Consider the following 26,345-nt stretch of genomic DNA (forward strand, 5'->3'; position numbering starts at 1 on the left):
TTTGGTTGCTATTGAGCTCGTTCCACTTACTTAGAAATGGTTTATAGCTGATGACCAAGGTGATAGCTGGTAGCACCATGTGCTGGTGGGAGGTATCACTGCTGCAGAGGATGCTGCTGAGAGATACTTGTGAGCAACATCCAAGACAACTTCTTGGATGCCGGACTTTAATGATCTGTAGCAGCAACATCCCAGTATAGGACCTGATCAACTAATCTGGGGCTACTATTATTGTAGCATAATAATAGCCTATTAAGGGCTACTATTAGCCCTTAATTAACTGTTTATAACTGAATCTCCATGTAATGCTTTTAATATATCCAGCCTGTGCATAGCCTACTCTGTGCTTTTGGTGTTTGTGCTGGCCTCTAGCTCAGCCGATGTTTTTGTCACCTTTTTTAGATGTTCCCAATCTTTAACTCTGGAGCGTTGGCCTGCCTTAGCTTCCTTGTCTCACTTGGGCCATTCCCCTCAGTACCCCTTGCCTGATCTGCTGCAGGTGGGTGGCACTGGTTGCTTCCCTTGGCCAAGTCTGGCAACCTTGAGGGAGGCCAAAGGAGAGGCTGTCGTTAAATTTAAGCAGGGCTGAACCCCCCAACCCAAGTGTCCAAGCATGCGCACAGCAGGAAAGCTTGGGAGTTACAGCATGTGGTGTGCTTAATCCCAGCCGTAGGATTAAGATGAACTTTTCTGACTGGAAAAAGAGTCTGTGATCAAACCAGAGGACCTAGTGTTAAAAACTAGAAACTTAAGGGGAAAAAGCTGGTTTTGCCTCATTGCAAGCTAGAACTCGTGGCTCTGTTCCTTGCTGACATAAGGCAGTGGGGACTAGTGCAGCGTGGATGAGGCTGAGGATCACGTTTGCTATGGGAAGTGCTGGCACTGAGCTCTACAGGTTGGATGAGGAGTTGCAAGGCTGCATGCGTTGCATGGCTATGCAGGGGCATGCGAGGGTAGGGCCCTGCTGCTCACCCAGCTCCTGGCTCCAAACAAGGGGGAATTTTGATCTTGAACAGAGGCTAGCTACTACCAGCACGTGCCTCCTTGCCCATTGAAGACGCAGCATCTTTTGGCTGCTGCTGTGTTTCTGCAGGTGCTCATCGCCTATAGTTTGGGAAAGACATTTCACGTGCTCTTGCACTGGCAGGTCTTGGGTCTCCCCTAGGCCATTTCCTGGACTTTCTGTAAAAACAGCCAGTGATTACTGATCTTTATCAGTTCACCTAAATCACTTTGCATCCATATAATTTTGGCAAAAAAATGTGGTACGAGGAGAGAGAAGACATCTCCTAACACCTATCTAAAATGAATCCATGGCTGAGCATTTCTGAGCCCATCCAGTGCTGTATGGAAAGCTGCTTTACTGGCTTTTTGCCAAGATAGCTTTGTGGCTGCCCGCAGGATTCCCAGGTAAACCCCAGCCTTCCTCGCTTGGACTGCGGACCCAGCAGGAGTTGAGATGGCCAATGCACCGAAAGAGGCAACAAATGCTATTGGCTTGGAAGAAATCTGTACAGCAAGACAAGATCCCCCAAAAGGTGGGTTTGTAATGGCAGGACCAGAGATTATGGGGTCAGTTCACTTCAGATGGGGTAAAGGGAGGGTCCCAGACTCCCAGTGTGCCTGTTACCTGCAACCTCAGTACATGGCACCAGCTCCATACACTTCCTCTCTTGTCACAGCTACCAGACTAGCAGCTGCTGTCTATGGCTGCAGGAAGAGCTGGCTGCCCTGGGTTTTCTCACTCCTCCATTATGTGTTAATGTTTTATTCTACCAGAAATCAAAGGATTCTCTCATTTTGGATCATTTATTTTTAGGGAAAAAAAAATATATTCTATCTCAAAAGGATTTTAAAATGAAAAAAAAATTGTAGAAAAGCATCAAAACAGCAAGTTCTGAATTGGCAGAAAAAAAAATTTCCTCTGAAACTCTTCAGCAAGTTCAGTTCAATTTCACAAATAATGTTGATTGGTTTGAACTGACTTAGCTCCGAGATAAATGGGCTGACAGAAAAATTTACTCAGCTCTGACTTTACTTAAATAAGAGCTAAAAAGTATTCATACACAGACAGCTTTCTACCGGGTCTATTTATAAAGCTGTTCCTGCCCTAGTCTTGAGCTGTATTGTGTTGACTCCTGAAATGGGGAAACAAAGTCGGCAATGAGCTCCCAGGAGACGAGGCTGAGCCTGGAGCCCCCGACGGTGTCCATCAGCTGCGGCTGTAAACCTTGCAGGGGTGGCAGGGCTGAGATGCCTGGCTCCCGCCGTGCCAGCCTGGACTCTTCCCCCGGCCAGCGCGGAGGGGGACCAAGTGCGAGGCAGTTTGGGCAGGGGAAGGGAGCAGATAGTTGCCCAGAGACACGGCTCATCACCTCAGCCACAGGTTTCTGAAACCCCCACGGTCGCTCAGGACAAGGCTAGGAAGGCCAAGGCCGGGGGGGGGGGGGGCGAGATTAGCCTTCCTCCCATGCATGGCCCCCTCCTCTAGCTGTTTTTTTAGCTAGTCCCTGAAGCACCCAACCACCAGCATGCCCAGGGGCTGTTCAGTTAATGGACAGTACCTGCAATTACTGCCTGTTGCCAATTGGTTTTTCTGGCACAGCCCCAGAGTAACATGAAAAAAAAAATCACATTTCAGAAAGATCTGATGAGGTACAATTTCACTGCTAATTTTTTTTTTTTTTGTGTGTGTGTGTCTGTCTTTCTTTTCCATTACTGTTCAGGGCAGAAGACGTTTACAGTGGAAGAAGCTGTGGAAACCATTGGGTTTGGGAGGTTCCACATAGCACTTTTCCTCATTATGGGAAGCACTGGTGTAGGTTTCTGCAGCCATCTATATTAATCCTAAGAAATGCTTTTCTCATTGCCCTTACTGCTGTGCAGTAATAATTGTAGGCACCAAGTGCTAATACTGCAGTCCATTTTTTTTTCACATGTAGTTTCTTAAGCAGCATTTCTGTATTTTCTCCAGCCGAAACTAGTATCTGCCTGTGCCTGTGTCACACCTATTTCAGGGCAAAACTCAGCAGGTTGGTCCAGAGCATCCTTATGCCTCCTCTGCCCTGGAGCAGTGGTGGAGCACTGTCCCACCAGGCAGCGCCAACAGGGTATTTCTTCAGTCCTGTTTGAGTACTTGTATTGAGCCTCCCAGCCATGTTTTTCATGCTGTCCCCATGACAATCAGACCCTGTGCAGCCTGGCAGAGAGGGCTGCCCCCTCTCTTGCTCTTGGCTCCCCAAAGAATTTCCTGAGGGCCAGGGTCCTCCATTAATGGTGTAGCTGTTTTGGGACCTGGGGCACAAGCCTGACACCATCCTGGGGCTAAAGGTGTGATGGAGATGCATTCACTAGGATCACTTCAAGGCCGCTAGCTGCGCGTGAACGATGGGCTCATTTCTTAACTAAAGCCAGCTGCTAGTGGGAAACAACCATTGGGCCAATGCAGCACTGTACTGATTTACTGATATTTATTTACGGGGTCATCTGTGAGTTAGATGCCCAAGTCCACAGCTGGGTACCTAGCTAAGCAGCTTGGTTTCAGAAGACTGTTGAAGATCTTCCGCTAACGCTGCTGGAAGATATCCTCCTCTGCAAAGGATGAGCCTTTCCAGCCCTTCTAGACACACACTATGTCTAGATACCCACTTTCTTACCTCCCCTTTCCTCTCCCCATCACCCTCGCTCCATCTTCCTGAGCAGTCACAGGGCTCAGACCATGGCCAATTTACCACAGTCAACAGTACCTGTACGCCAGCCGGGCACACAGCCCATGGGCATGTTCCTGCTCTGTGGCATGCACAAGGTCAAGGTCTTGGATTCAGCTTAGATGGCTGAGGTCTGAGATGCTCTGTCTTACCTTGCACTCATGATAAGTAGGAGCATGGACACCCTCCACCGCTGTGGTTCAGCTGCAGTGCTGGTAAGCAGCGGAAAGGCCAGCAACATGGCTTAGCCCCAGCATGATTTGGTCTTGCTGAGAGCTACCTGTACCACCACTGCTGCGTGGCTCAGCATGCAAACAGCAGAGGTATTTGCAGTGGGGCTTTCTCCCCTCAAACTGTGCCACAGGCTGGGGGCTGATAATGCCTCCGTTCTCCCTGCATATCCTCTCAGATGGGGCTTTACGCACGCAGTGAACTGCCTGGAAATGATGGGCCTGACGTGTCTGCAGGCTCGACATGACTGAGAGTGGAGGCTCAGCCTGTTCCTTGGAGCAGCCCTTGCTTGCTAACATGAACGTTTGTCCCCAAAGGTGGCTGAAGCCATGGAGATCATGCTAATAGCTGTTGTTTCCCCTCTCATCCGATGCGAGTGGCATCTTCAAGACTGGCAGGTGGCTTTAGTGACAACGGTGAGTGACTTGTGCCGCCCCGCTTGTCTGCTATGTGAGCATTGTCAGGGACACCGTCACTGGCCTTGTTTTAAAGCACATTTCCTGGGCAGTGAGGAGCTCAGGTGTTAAGGTAATGACAGGCTTAGCTGTACCTTATCTGAAAATGCCAACTTCAGCTTTATTGGTTTCCTCCTCTTTCCCTCTTCCATCCTGCCACAGCCAGAACTGAGAAACGACTGAGTTACTAGGGCCGCCTTTCGAGGGAGAAAATAGGGCCACAACGCTACAAATGCAGAAAATGAGGTGAAGTGAGCGCACATCTGAGTCCAGAGCCACAATGCGAAAACCAGCCTTTCTCCCCTTACTCTTTTTTTGAAAGCCTTGCCATCCTTTATTTTGAGGATCTAAACAGTGAGGGCCCATGTGGAGGATGGTGATCCCCCAAAAGCCACATGGCTGACCTTTACACGTGGCTCTGGGCATTGCAGTTTATCCTACTGTTTAGAAAACATTGCTCCCCCTCAGTTTTAAGAGCAGAGCCACCAGATCTGGCCAGGAGTGGACACTCCATAGCTGGCTATTTCAGGCCATATTTCAATTCTTTGTAGATGGTGTTTTTCGGCTACATGGTCTTCAGCATTGTCCTTGGGCTCCTGGCTGACAGGTACGGCCGCTGGAAGGTGAGTGAGCACCAGGGTTGTGCCTACTTCTACTGATCCCGCAGGACCCAGAGCAGCACCTACCACAGGTTCACTGAAGCTACCTGAGCAGGCCCATGAAGGAGCTGCTGTCATTTATCCTCTTCACCACATAAGACACAACTGCAGTGAGGATTTGAGCAACTTTAAAATGTGGGTGCCTAAAGCGCAGCACGAAGATAGCCCCAGCACGGGGCTCAAAACCCCTCAGACATGTGCCAGCCCTTCCCACAGCCTCCCCAGGAGCAGATCTGCACCACTGCAGTGGAAACTGGCTCTCTCTCATGGTAGAAAGCCAGACGCCATGAAAGTAAGCACTGCAATACCCATCCTCTGCCAAGCGTGAAATCACCTGGCTTCTTCCTTACCTCATGCCCTGGCCCCGGAAAGCAGTCCGAATATTGGGAGCGCAGCCCTGAACAGAGAGGTTACCCTGAACTGAGCCCTTGGTTTGTGACCCTGATTTTACCCTTCCAGATTCTGCTGCTCTCCTTCCTCTGGGGGGCCTATTTCTCCCTGCTGACCTCGTTTTCCCCATCCTACATCTGGTTTGTGTTCCTGAGGACCATGGTAGGCGGTGGCGTGTCGGGTCACGCACAAGGGTAAGAGGAAACTTCAAGCCTCGTGGCCCTGACACGGCAACCAAAGCTTCACTGGGGCAAGGGTGAGGTGTGCGCTCCTTGGGCCAATGGCACCAGCTGGAAACTGAGAGGGAGGAAAAGGAGGAGGGAGGGCGGAGGGAAGGAGGGGAAAGGCCTTAGGAATGGAAATGCACCTTTTTCAGTGCGTTATTTTCTTCGGGGTTAAGTGGGGAATGTAAAGAAAGTAAATGGAACTGAATTAGCTGTATCAAAGGCGAAAGGGCCAGCAGGTGCCCTGTTGATGTGGGGCACCCACATTTGGGCTCATTATGTGAGACTCTGCTTCCAAAAAAATGAGAGCATGACTCCACTTTTCTTCTTTAGACAAAGCACCCTCAGACCCAGAGGGGCTGAATTCCCTGGTTAAAGCCAGAAAGGCTCTTCACTTCCTTGTGGCTGACCTCCAACATAGTGCCTGGTTGCTCTTGCACGCAGCCTGATAAGCTGGTCCTGGGCTGTGACCTAGAGGAGACAGCCAGGAAGGGGCCTCTGAGGGGGCCAGAAGAGGAAATGGGAGGAAATTCCCACATCTCCTTAAAAGAAAAAAAAAAAAAAAGCCATTCTGTAATTTCATAGAATCCCTGTCACTCTACCTAAATTGAAATTCCCAAGCACTCATGAGCCTTGGAGTAGACGGGACAGCTGGTTTGTATTAAATCAATGACAGAAGGATTATTAAACACATAGATTATAAAAATAGTTAGACAGGTAATAGATGAGTGAAGGCAGCTTCACCGTAAAAAATAGTCACAGCAATTCTGCGTAAGTAACAGATTCTTCTTGAACTGATGTAGAACGTTCTCACTCACTTAAATGTAAACCTGTTTTCCTGTTGGGAGGAAATGGGGAGGTGAGGCAGAAGGATAATAAAATTCACAATATTAAAAGCAATTTCACTAGGAGCCTTGCAAAAATGAATTGTTTCTTTCAACTTTGTCAGTGGGAACAAATCCAGAATTTCAGCATCTTCCATGGTTCTCCTTCCTCAAAGCCCATGTTGAAGTAAGGGTGCATGGTGCTGGTGAGACGCCCTTGGTGCCTGCTGCGGTGGGCACAGGGTGCTGCTGGCTGTGGGGCAAGGAGCTCGGGCCCATGCGAACAGATGTGGGAGCTGAGATTTTAAAGGAAGCAGACCTTCCTGATAGTAAAGCTGTTGCGGGGTGGTATGAATGCTTGATCTTTCAACGCTTTTCCTAAGGCAGAGCGCCTGAGGAGGAGATGTGGAGTGCGGTCACCCATTTCTGGTTGATCAGTGATGGGAGAGGGGTTGTCAACGCAGGCTACTGGCCGTAGCGTCTAACAATAGAAATAACAATGAGCTGAACTGATATTGGACTAGTATAGAAATTCTCATTGACTCTCTGTCTTTCTGCATGTCTTTTCCTTTTTGCTAGGCTTATCATAAAAACAGAATTTTTGCCTACCAAATATCGAGGATACATGTTGCCCTTATCTCAGGTATGTGTGAGTTTGTTGCTGTTCCTTCTAGCCCAGAGTCCCAGGAGATTTGTCTGGCTGCTGTCTAGAAACGTGATCTCCAGCAAGTCAGCCTTTGTCCCACACAATCTGCATTTATCTTGGGCAGAGCAAGTGTCTTCTGCCTTCGATGCCCCAGAGTGTATACTCTGCATTATTAAACATGTACGTAGATACTTGTGTGCAGAAGAGAAGCAATTTCTTCTCAAATAATTGGATGTTCCAAACGTCGCATAGGGACTTTGAGTGACAGCTGACATCCAACCTTCTGGTTACCCTATTGATAACTGTGTTGCCTGCTTTAATGGGGTCAGCGTTGACAGGCTGTCAGTCAGGAGTGGGGGGGGGGGGGTCAGCAGCAACAGCTCATGCCGGAGTAGTGCTGTAAGCATGAAACCGCAGGAGGAACGTCCTTATTGCCATGCTCCCTACCGGGGGGGCTGGGGAGGACAGCCAGCTCTCAGCTGGAAACCAGCTGCAGTGCCAAACGCGAGGCCAGCCCTGGGTAGAGGGCGTTCCCATCTCAGCTTTGCTTATGCCTTTAGGCCTGGGTTCACCCCACATTCCTTTGAGTCTCCCGCTGAGGTAGATGGATCAGGAGCCTGGGGCTCTGTCTGGGGTCCATGGGGGAAAAGAGCCATGCAGACACTGGCCAAAAGCGAGGCGGGCTGAGGAGGTGCCCTTGAGGCTGGGGCAGCTTGACAACTCATATTGCTATTTGGTGGGGGGGGTGGGGGGCTCATGTTAGGTAGGATAACCATAGCAATAGCACATGATTAATGAAGCAATTCCCACATTTGTGGGAAGTGTCCCAAAATTTGTAGGGAGTCCCAAATTCGTGCCCCTCGATGTCCCTGCTCATGCTGCTTTGCTCAGCAGAGGGCTAGCATAAATTGTTATAAGTTAGGCCTGAGATGTGCTGGGAAGGGTTGTGACCACTTGTTGGGGAAAGATCATGGTAAGCATGACTGGAGTTATTTCTTGCTCTAGATTTTTGCTTTTGCTCTGCAATGGGCGCTTTATGCATGTGCAAATTATCTGGGAAGACTTCACTGAACATATGAATTTGTCTGACTGTTGGACCAAGAGTGTTTGTATCTGGTCTTGGTGGCCAGGATAATTTGTTTTTAATTATTCTCTGTTTGATCTCAGGGCTTCATTACCAAAGTGTCATCAGAAACAGGAAGATTTATAAAAAAGAATAATCTTGTATTTCTCTCCAAAAATCCATTATTTCTGCCCACAGATTGCTCATGAACTGGCTGTGGCTTTTATGAATTTGTTTGTGCTTTGTATTGACTTAAATCCTTTGTGTGACTAAAAAGAACACTTTTCCTAATGGCTACAAGTGAACTTTAGGGAGGAATGTACTTGCAGATCTGGGGCCAGATTCTCCATTGGTATAAACTGGCATTGAGTCCACTGGAGACCCATCAACTTCCAGCAGTGGAAAGCTGGCCTATTATTGCCTTTGTTGCTTGTAAAACTACTGCTTCCCACAGAGATTCAGACAAGAGAAAAAGTCATAGGCATGAACATTAGCAGAGAAGAGAGTGGAAGGACAAAAGAAGCGAATAGAAGGGTTTTATGTACAATGATGGCCACAGCAAGTTATATGTTTTTATCCAGAGCTAATTAAAACTATCTTCAGACATCTGTCCCCAAAACCTCATCTTTCCCTCTTTCCTTCAAACCAAATTCAGCTTCACAGACAGTCACAGGATGGCTCAGTTTGAACTGCAGCTCTCCCCAGTAGAAATCTTGATGTATCCAGGGAATGAGCCATAAGGGATGAAAATAAACAAATCACTGCCATGTGTTCATTTATTTTAACCTCTTGATTTGTATTTGGGAAGGTGTTTTGGTTGGCAGGCTCCTTGTTAATCATTGGCCTGGCATCAGTGGTCAACCCAACCATCGGCTGGCGGTGGCTGGTCAGAATTGCCTCCATTCCTGGCATCGTCCTCATCCTGGTGTTCAAGGTAAGGAGACCCTTTTTGCCCTCTTGGCCACAGCACTGCATTGGGCCTAGTGTCCTCCCATAGCCACCAAGAGGCATTGTCCTCCGCAGTGCGCAAGCCCAGGCCTGCCATGGGGTCCTTGCTTTAGCACCGCAGCCCTCTTGTACAGGGAGATTTGAGAAGGTCTTGCACACGTGGACCGGTTGCCAGGGAGATGTTGCCCAGCAGGAGACAGCTGCTGCCTCCAGCTTTACTACCTCACTGTGGCCCCCCCTTCCCCCCACCCCCAGGTCCATGGACACTGGTGTGGAGTCCTGCCAGTGGTACTGAGAGACTGCGGTAACAACGTTGAGACAAGGACAGGCTAGATAGGGTATGCAAGAAACCATGACCGCTAATACCTTCAGTCTAGTGCTGGCCCCAGCACACTCTTTTCAGTCTTTAAATTTACTAGGATCGAGCAAAGAAGCCTCAATAAAGAACTTAGCCGCAAACTAGCATCTTAGCCAAGATGTGTCTTCCCCGAGTCTATTCATTCGTCAGAAATAACAGCCGTGGACACAAGGACCATTTTATTTCTGTGAAGTGAAGTGGAAAATCCCTACTAATAGTGCTAGTGGGCACTACAGTGCTTAGTTGCGATTGGGTGAGCAAGTCATGGGGATGTAAAATCCCTGTCTTTGCCTGAATGAACACATAAGTCCATCTGTGGTGATATCTGTGCGGTCAAATGTAAGATCACTGAGAACGTCCATTCGCATATCTGTGATGTTTGATTTCCCTGATTATTTGTGCCAGGAAAAATGGGTAGTGGCAGCTTTTGGTCTAAACAAAATAAAAGCACAGTCAACATAAAGCACTCTAAAAAAAAAGTTGCCTTAAATTTATATTTTCAGTGATATGCATGTAATTATTTAAAATTTAATATATATATATCATTCCAAAAAAGAAGTTTTATTCTGGGGTGAGCAGAAGGGATGGGTGAATATCAAATCCTGGTGATGAATGATTTGGCCCTAAATCTTACTCCTGTCTTCCTTTTTTTTATTTAACAATTCCGTTGAGTGTTCTAAGACTTTGGTGTGAGTGAGTGATATGTGCCTCATCCCATTTTAAAATTTTAATTAATTAAATGTAGGGTTTTTCTTTTAAACCATTGTCTTTGGCTTCCCTCCCTCATGCGTGGTTGTCCCAGGCAGCTCAGTAGCAGACCCCTGGGAGCCTGCACATGAAATGGGCGTGCTGGACAGAGCCAGCTTCCCGCCACATGGGGCGGTGGGGAGCTGGGAGGCCTCAGCCCATGCGTAAATCCAGACCATTGTGCCACCAGGACTGGGGAGGAGGAAAGGCAATTGACCTTTTAGCTCATGCATTTCTCTGTCTGGCTCATACAGCCAGCCCTCTGGACACGAAGTGTAACTGGCAGCCATGTAGGTATATTTGTGCAGTATCTACTGGAAAGAGACCAGCAGAAAGGCTTTCTAACTCTCCTCTGCTTTCAGTTCATCCCAGAGTCTGCTCGGTACAACGTGTCCACGGGAAATGACGAGGCTGCCCTGGCCACGCTGCGGAGGATCGCCAAGATGAACCGCGCGGCAATGCCCGAAGGGGTCCTGAGGGAGCCAGCAAATGTAAGCGCGAGCTGCGGGCTCTGCTCCTGTGCGCCGCTCCTGCATTTCTGAGATTTGAGGTCATGAAGCAAGACTGCCAAGCGTGTCTTGCTGGGCATTTTTCCCCTTCTGTGTCTGATTCCTTTCCAAAGGGCTATTGATGAAGGTATCATTTTTCTTTTGAAGAGACAGCAATCTTAGCCCTCAACTGGAATAGGGTTTTCTAGGTTTTGGGGTTTTTTTACATTCTTTGTTTCCACTCAGATGAATATTATTCTGAGAAAAGATTTGCTTCTTTACCACAAAAAGGGCTCCCCATAGAGTGCATTCTTCCTTATTGCTCATCAATACTCCCAGTGGTTTCCCAATGTACCATGGGATATAGGATTTGCTCCTCAGAGTACCTCTAGGGAATATGGCCTGTCGGGTTGCAGAAAGCAAGGGGTCCTTCCTGCAAGGTCAACCAGCCTGCCCCAGGAGAAACGGGAACACTGGGAACACCTATGTGCGAACACAGCGGAAGATCAGGCTTTCATCTGTGGCCTGAAGCCGCTGCAGGTTGCTGGTACAATGACTGTCAGTTGCATCTTGGATATTAGTAAAATTTCTAACCACCTAGTTTCTGAAAGTTCTGGAACTTATTTGCCATTTCTAAGCAGATAGAAATGCTTCTTGAGGTGGATTCCCATAAAGTGAGCTCCTAGCATTCCTGGTCTTTTCCCAACATCTGACCTCACTTATGCGCTGGATCCCCATACCCCAGTCTCTGAAGTCACCAGACCAGTCCAAGAGGGTCAAGGCCCTTTCAAGCAGCCCACACTATTGTTGCTTCCACCTCTTCTAAGCATCCAAGCAACACAGGAGCCCAAAGGCTGCAAGGGAATCAGGTCATCATTCACAGACGAGAGGAGTTTATCACTTCTCAACTGACAAGCCTGACAAGTGTGTGTCAGGGCGCGCAGGCGGGAGAGCAGGTGTGGGCCAGAGCACCCAGCTGCTCCCTATTACCATCAATCTGGGCCCTGTTGACTGGGAGGGAAGGACTACCATGGGGAGTGCCTCTTCTCTCCGTTATTCAGGTGCCTCCTTTTACCCCCAGGAAGGAAGCTTGGACAAAGAGGTCCTCAAAATTATTTTCCAGCTTTTTAAAGTCCCTTTCCTGGACCTCTCTGCTGCTTATTCAGTCCCACAGGCACCAAGCATTGTCCTTAGCAATTCATGCAAGATGGTGCTATTGTATTGGAATTAATTAGGATTAAAGCTTCCCTGTAGTTTAATTGAATTTATGTAATGGAATCGCATTGGCTGTGTGAAGGGTTTTTGTTAGTTGTGTACCCTTCCAGGCTTTACCAATAATAAGGAGGAAAAAAAGGCAACCCAAGCCGTCCCTGAGAGCTCATCTTCCCTTGGAGGCAGGTTGCCAGTGCGGCTGCCTGCTCTTGGAGAGCCGCAGGCCATGCAGGCCCCCCCCCCCCGTGCTTGCCTGCCTCTCTGCTCACCGGCACTTCAGCCCTCCCTGCAAGGTAAACGTGGGCAACAGGCAACACCTTGCTCCGTGTCCAGAGCAGCTGGCCCCAGGCCTGCGCTCCCCGCACGAAAGCCGGTCCATAGGCTGAGTCCTTCAGGGCACCACAGCCCCAGCATGGGAAGAGATGCAGCTACACAGCAGGCCAGCCACTGTCCCTTCCCCAGGAAGCTGGGCAAGGTCTGCCCTCCGACACTGGACACCGGGTCCCTCTTCAGGACCATCCAAAGTGGGAGCTACTGCCAGCCCAAGCAGCATTAGCTCAAGTAGGAGCAACCACATCTCCATCCAGTGTTTTGCCCAACTTGCACCCCGACCCATCACTGCAAGAGCTGAGTGCTGGGAGTCTTGTCGGGGCTGGAGGGGATGCGGATGTACAGCGTGCTGGTCTTCTCCCCACCTCCATCCTTTGCAGTCCTCCCTGTGTGCATCCTCTGGGAAGAAAGGCCACCAGCATGGTGCTGCAATGCCCTGTCTGTCTGTCTGTCCCACCAGCAAAGGGTGCTGGTGCCTGGAGCGCCAGTTGCTGCAGCAAAGCACTCATCCCTATATAAAAGATGCTCTTTTCTAAACTTTGCTTTCTAGGAAAGAAGAGGAAGATTCAAGGACCTCATACACCCCAAATACTTAAGAACCACTCTGCAAATATGGATCATATGGTAAAAACATCATTTTATTGTTCTTTTTTCTCTTCCTTATCAGTCCATTCTTTCATTTGAACGTGTGCAGGGAGCAGAAGTCTCCTACTGGCTCTGCCCTTTCAAAGGACACCACTTCTGCCTCAAGGAGCCTCTGAGCACTGGTGGCTGGAGGGAGAGTGTGCAGGGCACAGGGTGCTACAGGCTTGCCTGTTCTCATACAATACCTTAAACACCTTATGTTTGTCAGCTTTACTATAGGCAGAAAAGGACGGACTTCAAGGGCTGTCAACACAGCATACTGTAAAAGTAGTCAGGAGTCTTTCTGCAGGACAGGTTAGCGCCTCCGGAGCCTGGCCACTGAGCTTGTGGTCCATGCTAGAGCTGCAAGAGCAAGCTCACGCCTGCTGGCAGTGTATGACAAGGATGTGCCCAGAACTGGGTTTCACTTTGTTTGCAGACTTATTCCTCCTGAGAGGAGGACAAATGTACCACCTTTGCAGGCCAGCCAATATATCAGTGAAATAGGACTTGGACAGAAACTTATTAACTGTAAGCAATGCCGCTGGCCTGGGAAGATGAAAATTGAAGAGAAGATGAGGTTCATATGCAATGTTCCCAGGAGCTGTATGCGTGGTTAATATATGTTTCATTGACTTTGCTGTCTAGAGTGGAAATGTATGAATAATGGGTCCATGGGAGCTCATTGGCTAAAATCTTGCTAAGTCAGGCCTTGAATTTTTTATGTTTTTCCCCAAACTTGTACGAATATTATGAAATATCTTTCTTTTTTTTTTAAATCCTTCTTTCTCCTCTGCTCTCCCAGGAGTCACTGCCGTGTTCCGGGGGTTTCCTTTCTGATTCCTCTGTGCTCTTCGCATTCCTGCCACGGTCCCGAGGCAGCTCATTTCATAGCCTGGATGCTGGAGCTTATTTCTAAAACCGCTGGGGGGGATAAAGGAGTGAAAATTATTTCTCGGCCTGCTTATGATTAGGCATATGCCAAATTACTTGATAATGACACAGCAAGGCTGCCATCGCTAATGCGGTGTTCTTGACAGAAAGCCAGGGTGCGATGTGAGCATCGCCAGTCAGTACTGAAAACTCCTTTGGAAAGTGGCGGTGCAGAAAGGCTAAAGACTGAAACCTGGACAGTTGCTACATGTGAGCTCCAAGCAGCAGGATCTGATTTAGAGACTCCCTGGGCGGGGCCCTCCAGGCAGGGACAGTTTCAAAGATGTCTCCATTTACAGCCCTGCATGAGGGAAAGGAAATGAAGGGGCACGTTCTCCCCCACAAGACAACAGCACAAGCGTCTCACCAGCCAGGCAGACCAGCAAGCGGGTTGGATACTGGGCTGGCTCTGCAAAACCACAGCTACCGCCCTGCTGAACCTCAGGTAGCTTTGCATAGAGCCAGCCCGGCTGCCCTGTGCCAACAGAGACTCAGCTTGCTTCCCTGGAGCCCTGTGCAGCCAGCCAGCCCCTGCAACCAGGCGCTCGGCCTGCGTGGCTGCATCTATGGAGGCAGAGGCGTGACATGTGGGCGAGGGTTACAGGCAAACCGGGGGAAAGCGTGCATGGTGTGGGGAGCCAGCATGAAGGCTTCCATCCTGATCCTGCAGCGTGAGAGCCTTGGAAAGAGCCAAGGTGAGGTTCCCCCTAAAAAGACAGTTTCCTGCTTGTTCTGCCAAGAGGACACTGGGTAGCTGAGGTTACTGGCTGCACAGCAAGGAGCAGCACTAATGGGCAAGTGGATGCACGAGTTGAGAACTGGGTGGTTTCTGCAGAGGATGAGAGGTAGGCAGAGGAATGCCATGCACTGGGTGCCCATCAATGTGGTGGGTGCACGAGTCACCGCTGGGCTCTGGCTAATTGACAAGAGCCCTCTGCGATGCACAACCCAACTGTTGGGGACAGAGTGTCTGTCATGGGGTACCCAAAACCTGCTGTGTTTCAGTGCCAGAACATTTCCCGACCTTCCCCATTGTTCTCGCCTTTCATTGCCCTGTTTCTTTCCCACAGGCTTGGCATCGCTTTTGCTTATTATGGTGTTATCTTGGCCAGCGCTGAATTACTGGAACAGGATCTAGTCTGTGGTTCTCCAACACCAGCAGGGGAGGAAGCTGGAGATGGCTCCGAGGAGAGCCGGAGCCCATGTCACTGTCGCTTATTCGGCCCTTCTGCTTACCAGACCATGATCATCAGCACAGTCGGAGAGATTGCATGTAACCCCTCCCCCCCAAGCCTTCCAGTCCCTTTTTATAGCCTGTTAATAGTCTCTGGAAAGCTTTTCACTTTGCGTGCACTTAATGACATGTAGGGGGTTGACATGTCCTCGGTGTTGCTGGCAACAGCCAGGCAGAGGGTCTTCAAAGTGAAGGTTTGGCGCATAGGCCATGAGCTGGTGGCAAGGGGCAAGAGAGGGCATTTCTCCCCAGGTGAGTAGTGCAACTTTTGATGACAGCACAGGTCCTTTCACCACCACACTTCCTTTGCAGTCAGTACCTACTAGCTGTCTTGGTGAAACTCCAAGACAGAATTGCCCAGGTACTAAATTACCAGAACCAAGATTGGCTTCTAAACAAATTCTGAGACACACAGCTTTCGGAAATTAATACGTAAGCAAGGATTGCAGGTAGTCATATTCATATAATTGAATGCACCACACACGTGCCTTACCTTAGAAAAGATACTAGCCTCAGGAGCAGACCCTATGCTGAGTACTACGATAAAGGGCACCAAAGTGTGCCCAGTGAATCCATAGCAAAACAAAATGCTTCCTGGTACAGCCTGTCCAGGAGCTGCTGGGGGATGACAGGTCAGTGCACAGGTGTTTGCATGGTACCTTTTCAGCCAAGGAGCTAGAAGAACTTGGCACTATTTGTAGGTTTAGTATTTCAACACTCCTGGGAGGCAAACATTAAAAAGCAATGAAATGTGGGATCCTCTATTTGCAGCTCACACTGGGCCCAGGCCAGTAAAGCACTCAAGTGGGCATTTAGCTTTCAGCTCCTGCATGGCCTCAGCAGGGCACGTTCTAGGACCCAAGGCTTTCACTGGGCTGTGGCCAGAGGCAGTGACCCCCCCCCCCCCAGGCTTGTGGCTGCACTGACTGCCTGCAGCACAGGGAGGTGCTCACCAAACTGTACCTTTCTTGCACGGGGCAGATACGGTTTGCAAGCTCAGTCCCTCTCCAGAAGGCATGCCTGAGACAGGAGCTCTCAGGGGGAGCAGCCAGCAGGGCTGTGGCTAGTGTCCTGCCTCAGCTCAGCACAGCAGTGTCAGAGACAGATAGGCTCCATCCACTGCGAGGAAGGAGATGAAAGTGTGCACAAATGACAAGATTTGGGTATGGGAAGGGAATGATAGGAGTTGACATTTTATAGTGCATTTGGTAGGCACTTGGGATGAGGGGTTTTGCGGTATACTGCATAAGGCACTGAGGTCTGTAACCGTAGACATACATTATAACTAAGTCATCTAACATTCTGGGTTTTTTCTTTTTTTGTCTCCAGTAAATCCCTTGAACACTCTAGGCATCAATTTCCTTGGGAGACGCCTGAGCCTGTGTATAACCATGGCATGTACAGCGCTATTTTTTCTTCTCCTCAATATCTGCACTTCAAGGTAGGCTACCAGCTCAGCACGCTGCCGCCCTTGATGGGTAGGGCGGTTTGCAATACTATGGGCAGATAGCAGTATCTACGGTAGCCTCAGGTCACCAGTCGGTCAGCCAGTAATTCTTGTACACATGAAAAAAAAAATCTCCAGCTGGCTCCCTGCACTTCCCAGAAAAGCTATTGCAACAGAGGCTGTGGGGAGAGGAGGGGTGTGTGTGTGTGGCAAGGGAGTCATTTATATTACTGAGCCCAAATGTCTTCCCCAAAGCGTACAAGCTGCTAACCAGTGTAATCCAGAAAATTAAAAAATAATGTAAACAACATCCACTACAAATAAGTTGTACTGTTCCCTCTTTTTTCTTCTTTGGCACTACTATGTATGTCTCCTAACTTGTAGAGTCAGGCACTCCAAAGAAGCTCAAGTCACCAAGGAAAAGGTTTCAGTGAATATTCTACTTATCATCTTGATTTGTGGGGATTTACAAGACCCTTCCCAAGCTGATGGAGCTTAAGAGTTACTGGAAGTCAGTATGGACCTCAGCCATCTGAAATGGGCTTTCAAGTTAAAAGTTTCCTTTAAACTAACTGGTAGCCTGATGGCTGCCAGCCAGTGATTTATACCCGTGGCCTTGCCCTGTGGGCCACTAACCCTGGAGGATCAGTGATGTACCGGGAAGCTGGGGGAGGGACGCTGCTAGGAGTCTTTAAACTAAATGAGCCCCTGTCAGGAGGCTTATGGTCACTCATTAAGGCACCTGCTTGTTTGCTGCTATTATTTTCAGTTTTCTCTGCCTTATCGCTAGCCTGAGCCTGGCCATCGTATTTGTGTGTAATAGTTCTTATAGAGAAACAGAAAGAGAGGCTGGAAGGCAGATGCCACCATAATGCGAACAGGCACCAGCTTCAGCCTCTAAACTTGCTTTAAAAGGAAGCTAATATGCAATAGCTCGGTGTCAAATATGCCTTGCTACTGGACTAAAGAAAGCTTATACTCATCAGCTATCAACTTTTCTTTACACTTTCCCTTATATTAAGCTGGTAAATGCCTTAGGGCAGTCAGTAGCACAGAACAGCAATCATGGAGACATGATCTAATATACTAATTCTTGCTCCATACTGCTTTCTCTCCAGCGCGGGCATGACTGGATTTCTCTTCATGTTACGTGCCTTGGTTTCAGCAAACTTCAACACCATATACATTTACACGGCAGAGGTGGGTTCTTTTGCCAGTACGTTAGGCCGCTTGGGTGAATGAAACCCCTTTTGCCTATACTCAGCAATGCTGCCATATTTAATAACTGGAATGACTTTTCTTAACTGTGTAACTCTGGTCATACTGCTTTTGTCTATGAGATGGGAGAAGGAATCAGAAAACTAGTTGGAGATGGCAAGAGCAGGTGGCCTTGCTGAGCTGCATGTTGGTTGGCTGCTGGAAAATGCTGTTTTTGAGGATGTCTTGTATCAGCAACTTCCAAAAACCCACCCCTTCCTCAACTCCTGGAAAATTAGAAGATAGGCTACCACTGAATGGAATCTTTTCTAGCACTTATAAGATTGAGATAGAATATAAGGTTTTTCTATACATACTTTATCACTTAATGGAAACTGCTGTGTTCTGTCTGCAAATAGTTTTAATCTTTCAGATTAAAGAGACAAAAAAATTGAAGCAATGACTTCCATGGGTTAAGTATGCATTAAAATTAAAAAAAAATGCAGAATTAAACATACCACCTTTCAGATTATGTGATAAAAAGGAAATAGAAGTACTTCTCTAGGCTAACCTGATACTGTACAGTACTTTTAATAGCACACTACAGTTAAGAATGCCCCAGCCTTAAAAAAATATTAATCCTTTAATGGTCCAGAATTGAATGCTACTGATACAAAGACTGCTGCTGAAACGGCCATGTCATAAACCACTAATATGCACATCAATGCTCAAAAACCATATGTAGAAATCCCCTTTCCAGCCACATACCTAAACTCCTCTTGAGTTACCTTACCTACATTGGCTTGGTCCTGTTCAGTCAAGTATTTATATGCAGGCTTAAATGACTACGCTTGCTAAAACCTATTGGCATTAATGGGACATTAATACAACTTAAGCAAAGCACATGCCTAAGTGCTTTACTGGCACAGGTGTTGGGGAGGTTAAAAAAAAAAAAAGTCTACAACATATTCCTCTAAGCCTGGAAGTTTCTTGTCCAGATTTGCTTTTCTTTTTCCTTCTCCCAAACAAAGGTGTTCTCCATTGATGTGCTGCTTATTCAAATAGACTGGCTTGAAGGCTACAGCCATTGTACTTTTTTTCCTGTTCTCCAAATATAGGGTCTGGCAATATAAATTAAATTCTCTCTTTAGCACCAAGCTCTATGACTTCGACCTGAATGGCCCACCCTCTATGACTTTGACCTGAATGGCCCACCACAGCTGGAAGGGAAGTGTCTGGGGGGGGGGGGGGGGGGAACAAACCAACAGGGACCACATCCAGCTTTGATTGGCTTGTCCTAAATCTTCACTTTGAGTAAGAGATGGCAGATCTGTAATGGCACAAATGAGACTGAAAGGAGCCTTTAATCCTTTTCACAGCTCATCCCACTAGCTGCCCTCAATAACGTAATGGGATCTCTCTCTGAAGACAAACAGACAAAAGACACATACCATGGTGATTTGTAGCAGTAATTTGAGTTCTTTTTGTCCTGTTCTAGGTTTACCCCACCACAATGCGAGCCCTGGGGATGGGAACAAGTGGGTCCTTGTGCCGTGTTGGAGCTATGGTGGCCCCATTTATATCACAAGTAAAAGCACTCTTAGTATCATCTTAATACAGGATGTCAATTGTTGAGCAGTAAAGGTCTAGACTGCTCTTTTCTCCTAACACCACAGAATAGATTTGCAGCTTTTACTCTTTTTTTTCTTAAACGGGCCAATGATATGTTGGCAAACTTTGCACTAAATATAGCTATCAAATACATGGAGAGGTGCCCTTGAAGTTCAAAAAAAAAAAAAAACTAAGGGAGGGAGGAGTAAGGTATTCAAATCCCCTTTACTTTTAACTCATTAGTTCTTCATGTGATGTTTGCATAGAGTACTTATGTGGTCTTTGCCAGATGTAGATCTGCATAAATTTCTTCCCAGAGCTTAGCTCGCTAGCACATTATATTCTGAAAGCCACTAGACTCACAAGACATTGTTTTTTCCTCGCTATTGTTGAGTCTCAGATGTTTGTGATCCTTTGTCTACTCTTTAATTCCTAATTAACTGCCAGGCCCCCACAACAGTGAACTGATGCTTGAACTCTGTGTGTGTGTGTGTGTGTGTGTGTGTGTGTGTGTGTGTGTGGTGTGTCTGTCTGTCTTTTTTTTTTTTTTTTTTTTTTAAATCTACAGGTTCTTATGAGTGCTTCTTTCATTGGGGCCCTGTGTCTTTTCGCATCTGTGTGCATCGTGTGTGCAATCTCTGCGTTCACGTTGCCCATTGAGACCAAGGGCAGGGCACTGCAGGTTTGTATGACCACTCCAGGGGCTCTTGTGTATCTAAATACTATTCAGAAACTCCTACATTGGGGTGCATTATGACTGAATCACAAACTGTCACGAAGGTTCATACACCAAAATAAGGACTGACAGATGAGCATGGGAACATGCTGTTGCAGCAACTTAAAGTACTGTCACCCCAGCTGCCTACGCTCATTTCTCATAAATGAACAAACCAGATTGCCTGGCACAGCCCCAACTCCTTCCCACCAGCATGCTAGCTTGTGAGTGCAATTCCTTCCTTGCTAGTATCTCCGGCCCCTCCTTGACATTGCTGGTTCACAGGTGCATACTCTGTTCTGCCACCTCTGCTGCAGGAAGAGAGGATAGCACATAAAACTCCTTAAACTACCAAAGTCAGATCATCATCAAATCTAAGTCAAAAGTCCCAACTTAAGCAGTCCGTTATGTGCTTAGTGTTTCCTATAAGGCTACAGAGGCAATTAGCTAAAAGATCAGGCACAGAGATAAAAGTGGAAGGTGGGCTTAGATACGGATAGCCTTCCCTACACAAAGTAGCACTAACCTATTTACAGGAGATGGTGAGTAGCTTTGCCATTGTGGCTGATTCAGCTACACCAGCAGGGAAATTTTCACCTCGTGCAGCGTGTCCACATCACTCTGCATGCTATTCTGCAGTCCACTTTCCCCATATAAGCCAGAAGACCGTGGGCTAGATCCTCCACGTTCTTCAGCAGCCTAGAGGCAAATAGATATTTAAGCAAGCTATTAAAATATATTTATACGATCTAAGTTCATTGGGTCACATCTTCTAATGTTTCCCAAGGTGCACATGACAGTTAACCTTTGGCTTTTCCAAAAAGTAACACATTAATCACTGTCTGCTTCTTTAAATACTTATCTTTTAGAAGTATGGACTCATGTTTTTGTCATTTAAAACAATCTGTATGACATTCTGTAAAAGATGGGGGGAAAAAATAAAAAAAAAAAATCAAAGCTTAAAGGACTTGGACAAAACAACTTATTCTTCCCCTATGAGTAAAACTCAACCAATGCACAGAGGCCAGAGAGCCACTTAGCCCCAAAATGGTTGAGTTTACAATAATTACAAAGCAAAACATCTTAAAACCACTTTAGACATAAAAGAAAAGCTTTGGTTAGCTACAGTTGGATTAACTTTGGCTAACAGTGGCTGGGATAAATGGGAGCATAAACAAGTCCTTAATGGGACGGCTTTTTTCCTGGGGACTTGACTCAATAGCTTTCTTATAAAGTACAAAAAATACACTTGCAGCTTTTTTGCAGAAATCGTCTTTGAGGCAAACGGGAGCTACAGCTCTAGTCGCTGGCCTGTAAACGCACACGTCAAAAGGATAGCGAAAAAGTATGTAAACTCATTGTGTGCTGAGAGAAGAGAGCATTATCTTACGTTTAACTGGGTAACCCTTATCTCATGTTCATTTCTGAGATTGTATTTTGTGTATACAAAGTCATTTATCGGTTGCTGAATCATGACTGTTGAACAAATTGTCCAAGAGCCTCACACAATACAGTTATTCAATCCATACAAGAACTTAACACACAATATATCAAAGCTCTCTTCTTTCTAACATGGCAATATTTAGCACTAAGACTCCAGACTGTAGATGCAGACCTCAACATTAAGCCTGCAACTAAATGAAAAATAAATATATAAGAAAATATTTCTGGAATCTAGGCAATGACATTTAAAAAAGTTTATCTACCCTTTTCCAGTTTATTAGGACATCACCACCGCTTTCAAAATAGTCATGGGAGTAGCCTATCAAAGGGGAGACTTTTTGGACACATCTCATACATTTTCCCCTGCATCCATTTCCGTTGGTTTTCATGTGTATTTTATTAATTTTTTATTTTCTTTCTCCTTAGCAAGTTAAATGAAAGCAAGTGTTTGATGTTGGATTGGTTAGGAAAAGAGAGAGAAACCTCTGGAATCTGTCATTTCCTGTGAGCTGCATTTGATGTTGACTGCTTCTCCATACCATTTCCATTATAATAAATTGCAACCGACCAGTGTAAGAACTACGATTCGTATAGACAAATACCAATTTTCTCAAATATGTACTCTTTCCTACGATTCAATAAAAAGATACCTTCTACCCATCCCATGCAGAGAGATGAAGACTTTTTACTACACTCATTACTAGTGCCATTATTACTGCCATGCCACAAAAAAAATGTGGAAAAATGACAGCCATAAAAGTAAGTGTTCTGTACAAAGATTAGCTTACTTGCAGAGTAAAATCAGTATTGATTACCATCCTTATTTGCTTCAGCGGATTGAGGCAGAGGGGAAAAAATATAATGCACCAAGTAGATAGTCTTTGCCATAGCAGGTTGAACAAATGCAATACTCCCCTAGGAAAACAAAATAGCATTCCTCAAATATTTATGCATATATCATCTTCATTATAGCAAGTCAATTTAACATATCAAGCCCCATTACATAGGCAATTTCTGAAGGTTCTTAGGGTGACATTCAAGACTAGAAGACTAAAGTTGAGTTAGATTTTTCCATTGAATTAACAGAATTCTCAGTCAATTTGCTGAAAAACTGCCTTGCCTTCATGCTCACTCACCCACACAGTTCGATGGTAGCACACAGATCAGCCTCTCAGGAGGCAGCTGGCAAGCAGGGGTTACTGAAACTTGAAGTCTCTTGGCAACCTGCCCAATGGTTTTCTGTATGAAGGCATTCTAGGCCTCACAGCAGCTGTGGCAGGCTGATATAGTCAAAGCCATCCCTGACCCATCCCCTGTATAAACCAGTAAGCCAGAATGAAGCATAGAAATTGCGAGCTCATCTGGACATTCAGATCTAGTACTGATGGACTAAATGGCCAGCCTGCCTGGCTCTACAGCTAACGCAAGAGGTCTGCCAGCTGGATAGCTGGTGAGCCATATGATTGACTTTTTGGAGAACTGTCACCTGCACTGCTTGTTGCAGCTGCTTCCTCCAAGCTGATAAATGCCAAGAATAACAATCTCAGTTTGTATTTCAGAGTAACTTTTTTTTTTTTTTGAAATTTTTTCCCATGAAAACACATCTGGAGAGTGAAGAAAAGGGGGAACGGACTGAGGTATTTCCTAATCTTTCTTCCCATCTCCATCTTGAACTATAGTACTGTAGGTTCTACAAACTGTTCCAGCACTAAAAGAGAAAAACTTGAATGAAAAGATGACTATGGGAGGGGGCGGGGGGAGAAAAATCACTCTTACAGCTCACCTGTATTTCTCACTGAAACATGCCTGCAGTTCTAAAATAATCTCTTCTGACTGGTTAAAGTGTTGGCTGCATAATTTCAAAAAGTTTTTTTTTTTTTTTTTTTAAGTGAGAATCAAAAGCAGACAGAAGTAACTGGACTGCAAGAATATATCTCTACCCCTCTCCCTAGTATTTTTCATTGTAAGGACAGGGTCAGAGTGAAGGTATAGAAGTGCCTAACTTCACCTCCAAATGCATTAAGCCTCCTAACAAATCTGTGCCTGCAACTTACGGCCCACAGTAACGCTCAGCACCTTCCCCTGGCAGCACAGCTACATTTGGTGACAGGGTATCTAGGACTTTCAGGCATTGCTAGATTTTTCAGACTTCAAGTGCTGCAATGGCTATGCCTCTTATTTCTCATCTCTGCTCCTGTAGCATGCGCTAATCACACTTGTTTTGTGAGAATGCCCTCCTTCACAATCTTCTTCTGCTCCTTCACCTCTCTTCCTTTTTTCTGGTACAATGGGTGGTAGAACTGACACAGCAGCTCTCTACAGGTAATAAAGTTACTCAAAGAATAGAAGAAAAAAGAGAAAATGGTTACTCTCACCAGCTTAAAATTCAATCAAATCAGCATGGTATTTCAAAAGTTATTGTGCCTGTCAAAGGTGCTGTAAATACAGCTGATACATATATATATATATATGTATATATTTTTTTTTTTTCTCTGAAGTGTCCATTACACCTAAGTAGGCAGTGCCTCCCTATGACAAAGGCAGGCAGTAGCATCTGTGTGTTGTGAGAAGAAAAAAGGCCTTTTTCTGTGCACATGTGTGCACAGCAAGCAGGCACTGATGACAGCACTTGCATCTAGTCTCCTCAATGATCTATCCCCAGCACCATAGCAGCGCTACACAGCAAGTCAAAAGCAGGCTTGTGTACACACAGATGCCTTTTATAATTCCATCTGCAAAACTCCGGCACAATCAGAGCTTGGTTAATCCAAGAGACCGCCTGCTCCCCCTAAAATTCAGTTTTAAGATGACATAAATGAAGAGCGTAAACCAATAGCTTAAGCAGCCCGTGAGAACGCTGCAATCTTTGAAGGCATAAACAACCATCTATGTTGTTGACAACCCTTCTGGAACTTAAACCAAACTAAAAAGGTAATTTATCCTTACCTTCTGGTGATTTTAACATGGACAGATGAAGGATGAAAGAGCATTATTGTTCTTTTTCTTTTTTCCTTTCTTTTCAAACTTGTGTACTTCTGAGTGAATACCACTGCAGGTGGAATTCTCAAAATAACATATTTAGAAATTTGGTTAAATAATAAGAGCTTGTGGACAGAAAGGATGCTTTTTTCCTAAACATACCCAAAAACCGATAATATTTTTTCCTTGCAATCTTGCCATGACCTCCATTAAACATAGGTACATCATACCTGTTAAACAATATAGTACAGGAATATCACTGCTTCTGGCTGGTGGTAAGAAAAATGGTGCAAAACAAAGCATTGCGTCTTCCTTGTCTCCATTAAAACTCTCAAACAAATTCCACCTCCTCTTTTTTAAAATTTTTAATACACTCTCTCTTACATCTTAAAATTACCGACACCTTCCTTGAGAGCAACTACACTTTCATTGTACCAGTCAGCATCGTAGGACAACAGTATTACACCATCTGTTTTCATGGCTTGCGTTAAGTACAGTACCAGAGAAATCAAATTATGGCCAGCCCCATGCCTTTGGTAAAACTAAACGTCTGGTGAAATCACATTTTCTTCAAACTCGGAAAGCCACATGTTGAACCCATGTAATGTTTTAAAGTTCAATTCTATACAAACTTCTTTTCTTCCTCAAAGCAAATGTAAACAGCTGTCATCCCACTCAAATGGCAATTTCTGTACTGTTCCAGAAGTAGGATGAAAGTTTGGAACTTCAGAGAAACAGCTCTCCACATGCCTTGATCTCCATTAGATTTGTGTTTTAGAAGAGGGGTAGAAAGTCCAGTAAACATCCACAAACCTACAGGTCAAAGCAGTCATGATTTTTCCCCTTTCGACACTTAACATAGATAAATATTCATAGTTTTAAAAAAACGTTCCATAGCAATACATGTGACTCATTTAAGCAACTGACGGTCTTCTTTGAGGCGTTTTTTCCGAGGCTGTACAAAGTCATCATCCGAGTCGTCAGTAAGTTCTGGATTATCTTTTTCACTCTGGCAGTTGGGTTGTACAGGGAACTTTCTCTCCGGATAAAGGCTCTTCAGAAGTTCTTCAAAGTATGCTTCAAGCTTCATGCCAGCATCAGCCACTTCTGAATCAGGCTGTTGGGTGAATTAACAATATCAATGCATCATGAAATAGCATTATACTTAGAGGACCTAAAGTGATTTACAAACTACAAAAAACAAACAGCAATATGAATGGCACTGGTGGAACATGCAGTAACAAAGAGCACAAGCCGAAAAAGAGAGGGAGAAGGCAGAAGCCTTGGCCAATGCCCCCACCAACTTTTTTCTCTTATAGATTATTACAGAAGCTAATTGCAGAAGCCATGCAGCCTGGGTTCTGAAAGCTATGTAAAGAAACTTTAAACACTACTACATTTTGGTTTCTTAAAAAAAAGTGGATTATGCTGTGAAATATATAGATGTGCCTTCAGGATGTTTAAATGCTTTGGAACAATTGCATAAAACGCTAGAATTTCCTCCAGCATTCCTCTAGAATTTCCTTACAGACCCATTTTTAAATTACAGTAAAACATTACTAGAATGCATGATGACTCATCTTGGAAGACTAGGCAGCCCTAAGGTCATTCATATTCACCATGGCTGACCAGTTTTCTGAAGTGGAGGCTAACACGACAGAAAGGGTTCCCAGTTACTGAAGGTGCCTGGATGAGAATCCAACCGAAACCACTTAGACAAACTTTTATTCCTACTGAAATCCCTTCTGCCTCTGTGGCCTACTCAGTACCTGCATCCCTTTTTCACCATTATGTGTTCCCTTATGTGTGGTGGTTGGTATGTTGCTCTTAGGCAATGGAGATTAAAACATTTTTTTAATCCAATGCCCACCATTAACCTC

The 26,345-nt window shown here is 45.9% G+C and overlaps 2 protein-coding genes across 5 annotated transcripts in view; one reads left to right on the forward strand and one right to left on the reverse strand.

Moving 5' to 3' along the window:
• Positions 1–1,459: 1,459 nt before the first annotated feature.
• On the forward strand, positions 1,460–23,776 carry SVOPL (SVOP like). Its single transcript, XM_068945224.1, has 14 exons — positions 1,460–1,538; positions 2,727–2,818; positions 4,945–5,016; positions 5,512–5,636; positions 7,070–7,133; positions 9,008–9,133; positions 10,615–10,743; positions 12,833–12,906; positions 14,910–15,112; positions 16,403–16,514; positions 17,639–17,720; positions 19,216–19,305; positions 19,897–20,010; positions 21,913–23,776. The coding sequence occupies exons 1-14, from the start codon at positions 1,460–1,462 to the stop codon at positions 21,922–21,924; spliced, it is 1,374 nt and encodes a 457-aa protein (XP_068801325.1). The 3' UTR covers positions 21,925–23,776.
• Positions 23,777–24,814: 1,038 nt separating this feature from the next.
• Positions 24,815–26,345, reverse strand: part of TRIM24 (tripartite motif containing 24) — a 66,370-nt gene continuing 64,839 nt past the window's right edge. For all 4 annotated transcript variants that reach the window (XM_068945203.1, XM_068945192.1, XM_068945184.1 and 1 more), the window contains one exon: positions 24,815–25,582. In XM_068945203.1, the coding sequence (XP_068801304.1) occupies positions 25,376–25,582 (207 nt within the window). In that variant the 3' untranslated portion in view covers positions 24,815–25,375. The remainder of the gene's footprint in view (positions 25,583–26,345) is intronic.

Source organism: Struthio camelus, chromosome 1 (genome assembly GCF_040807025.1).
Source record: "Struthio camelus isolate bStrCam1 chromosome 1, bStrCam1.hap1, whole genome shotgun sequence".
In the NCBI taxonomy this organism is placed as follows: domain Eukaryota; kingdom Metazoa; phylum Chordata; class Aves; order Struthioniformes; family Struthionidae; genus Struthio; species Struthio camelus.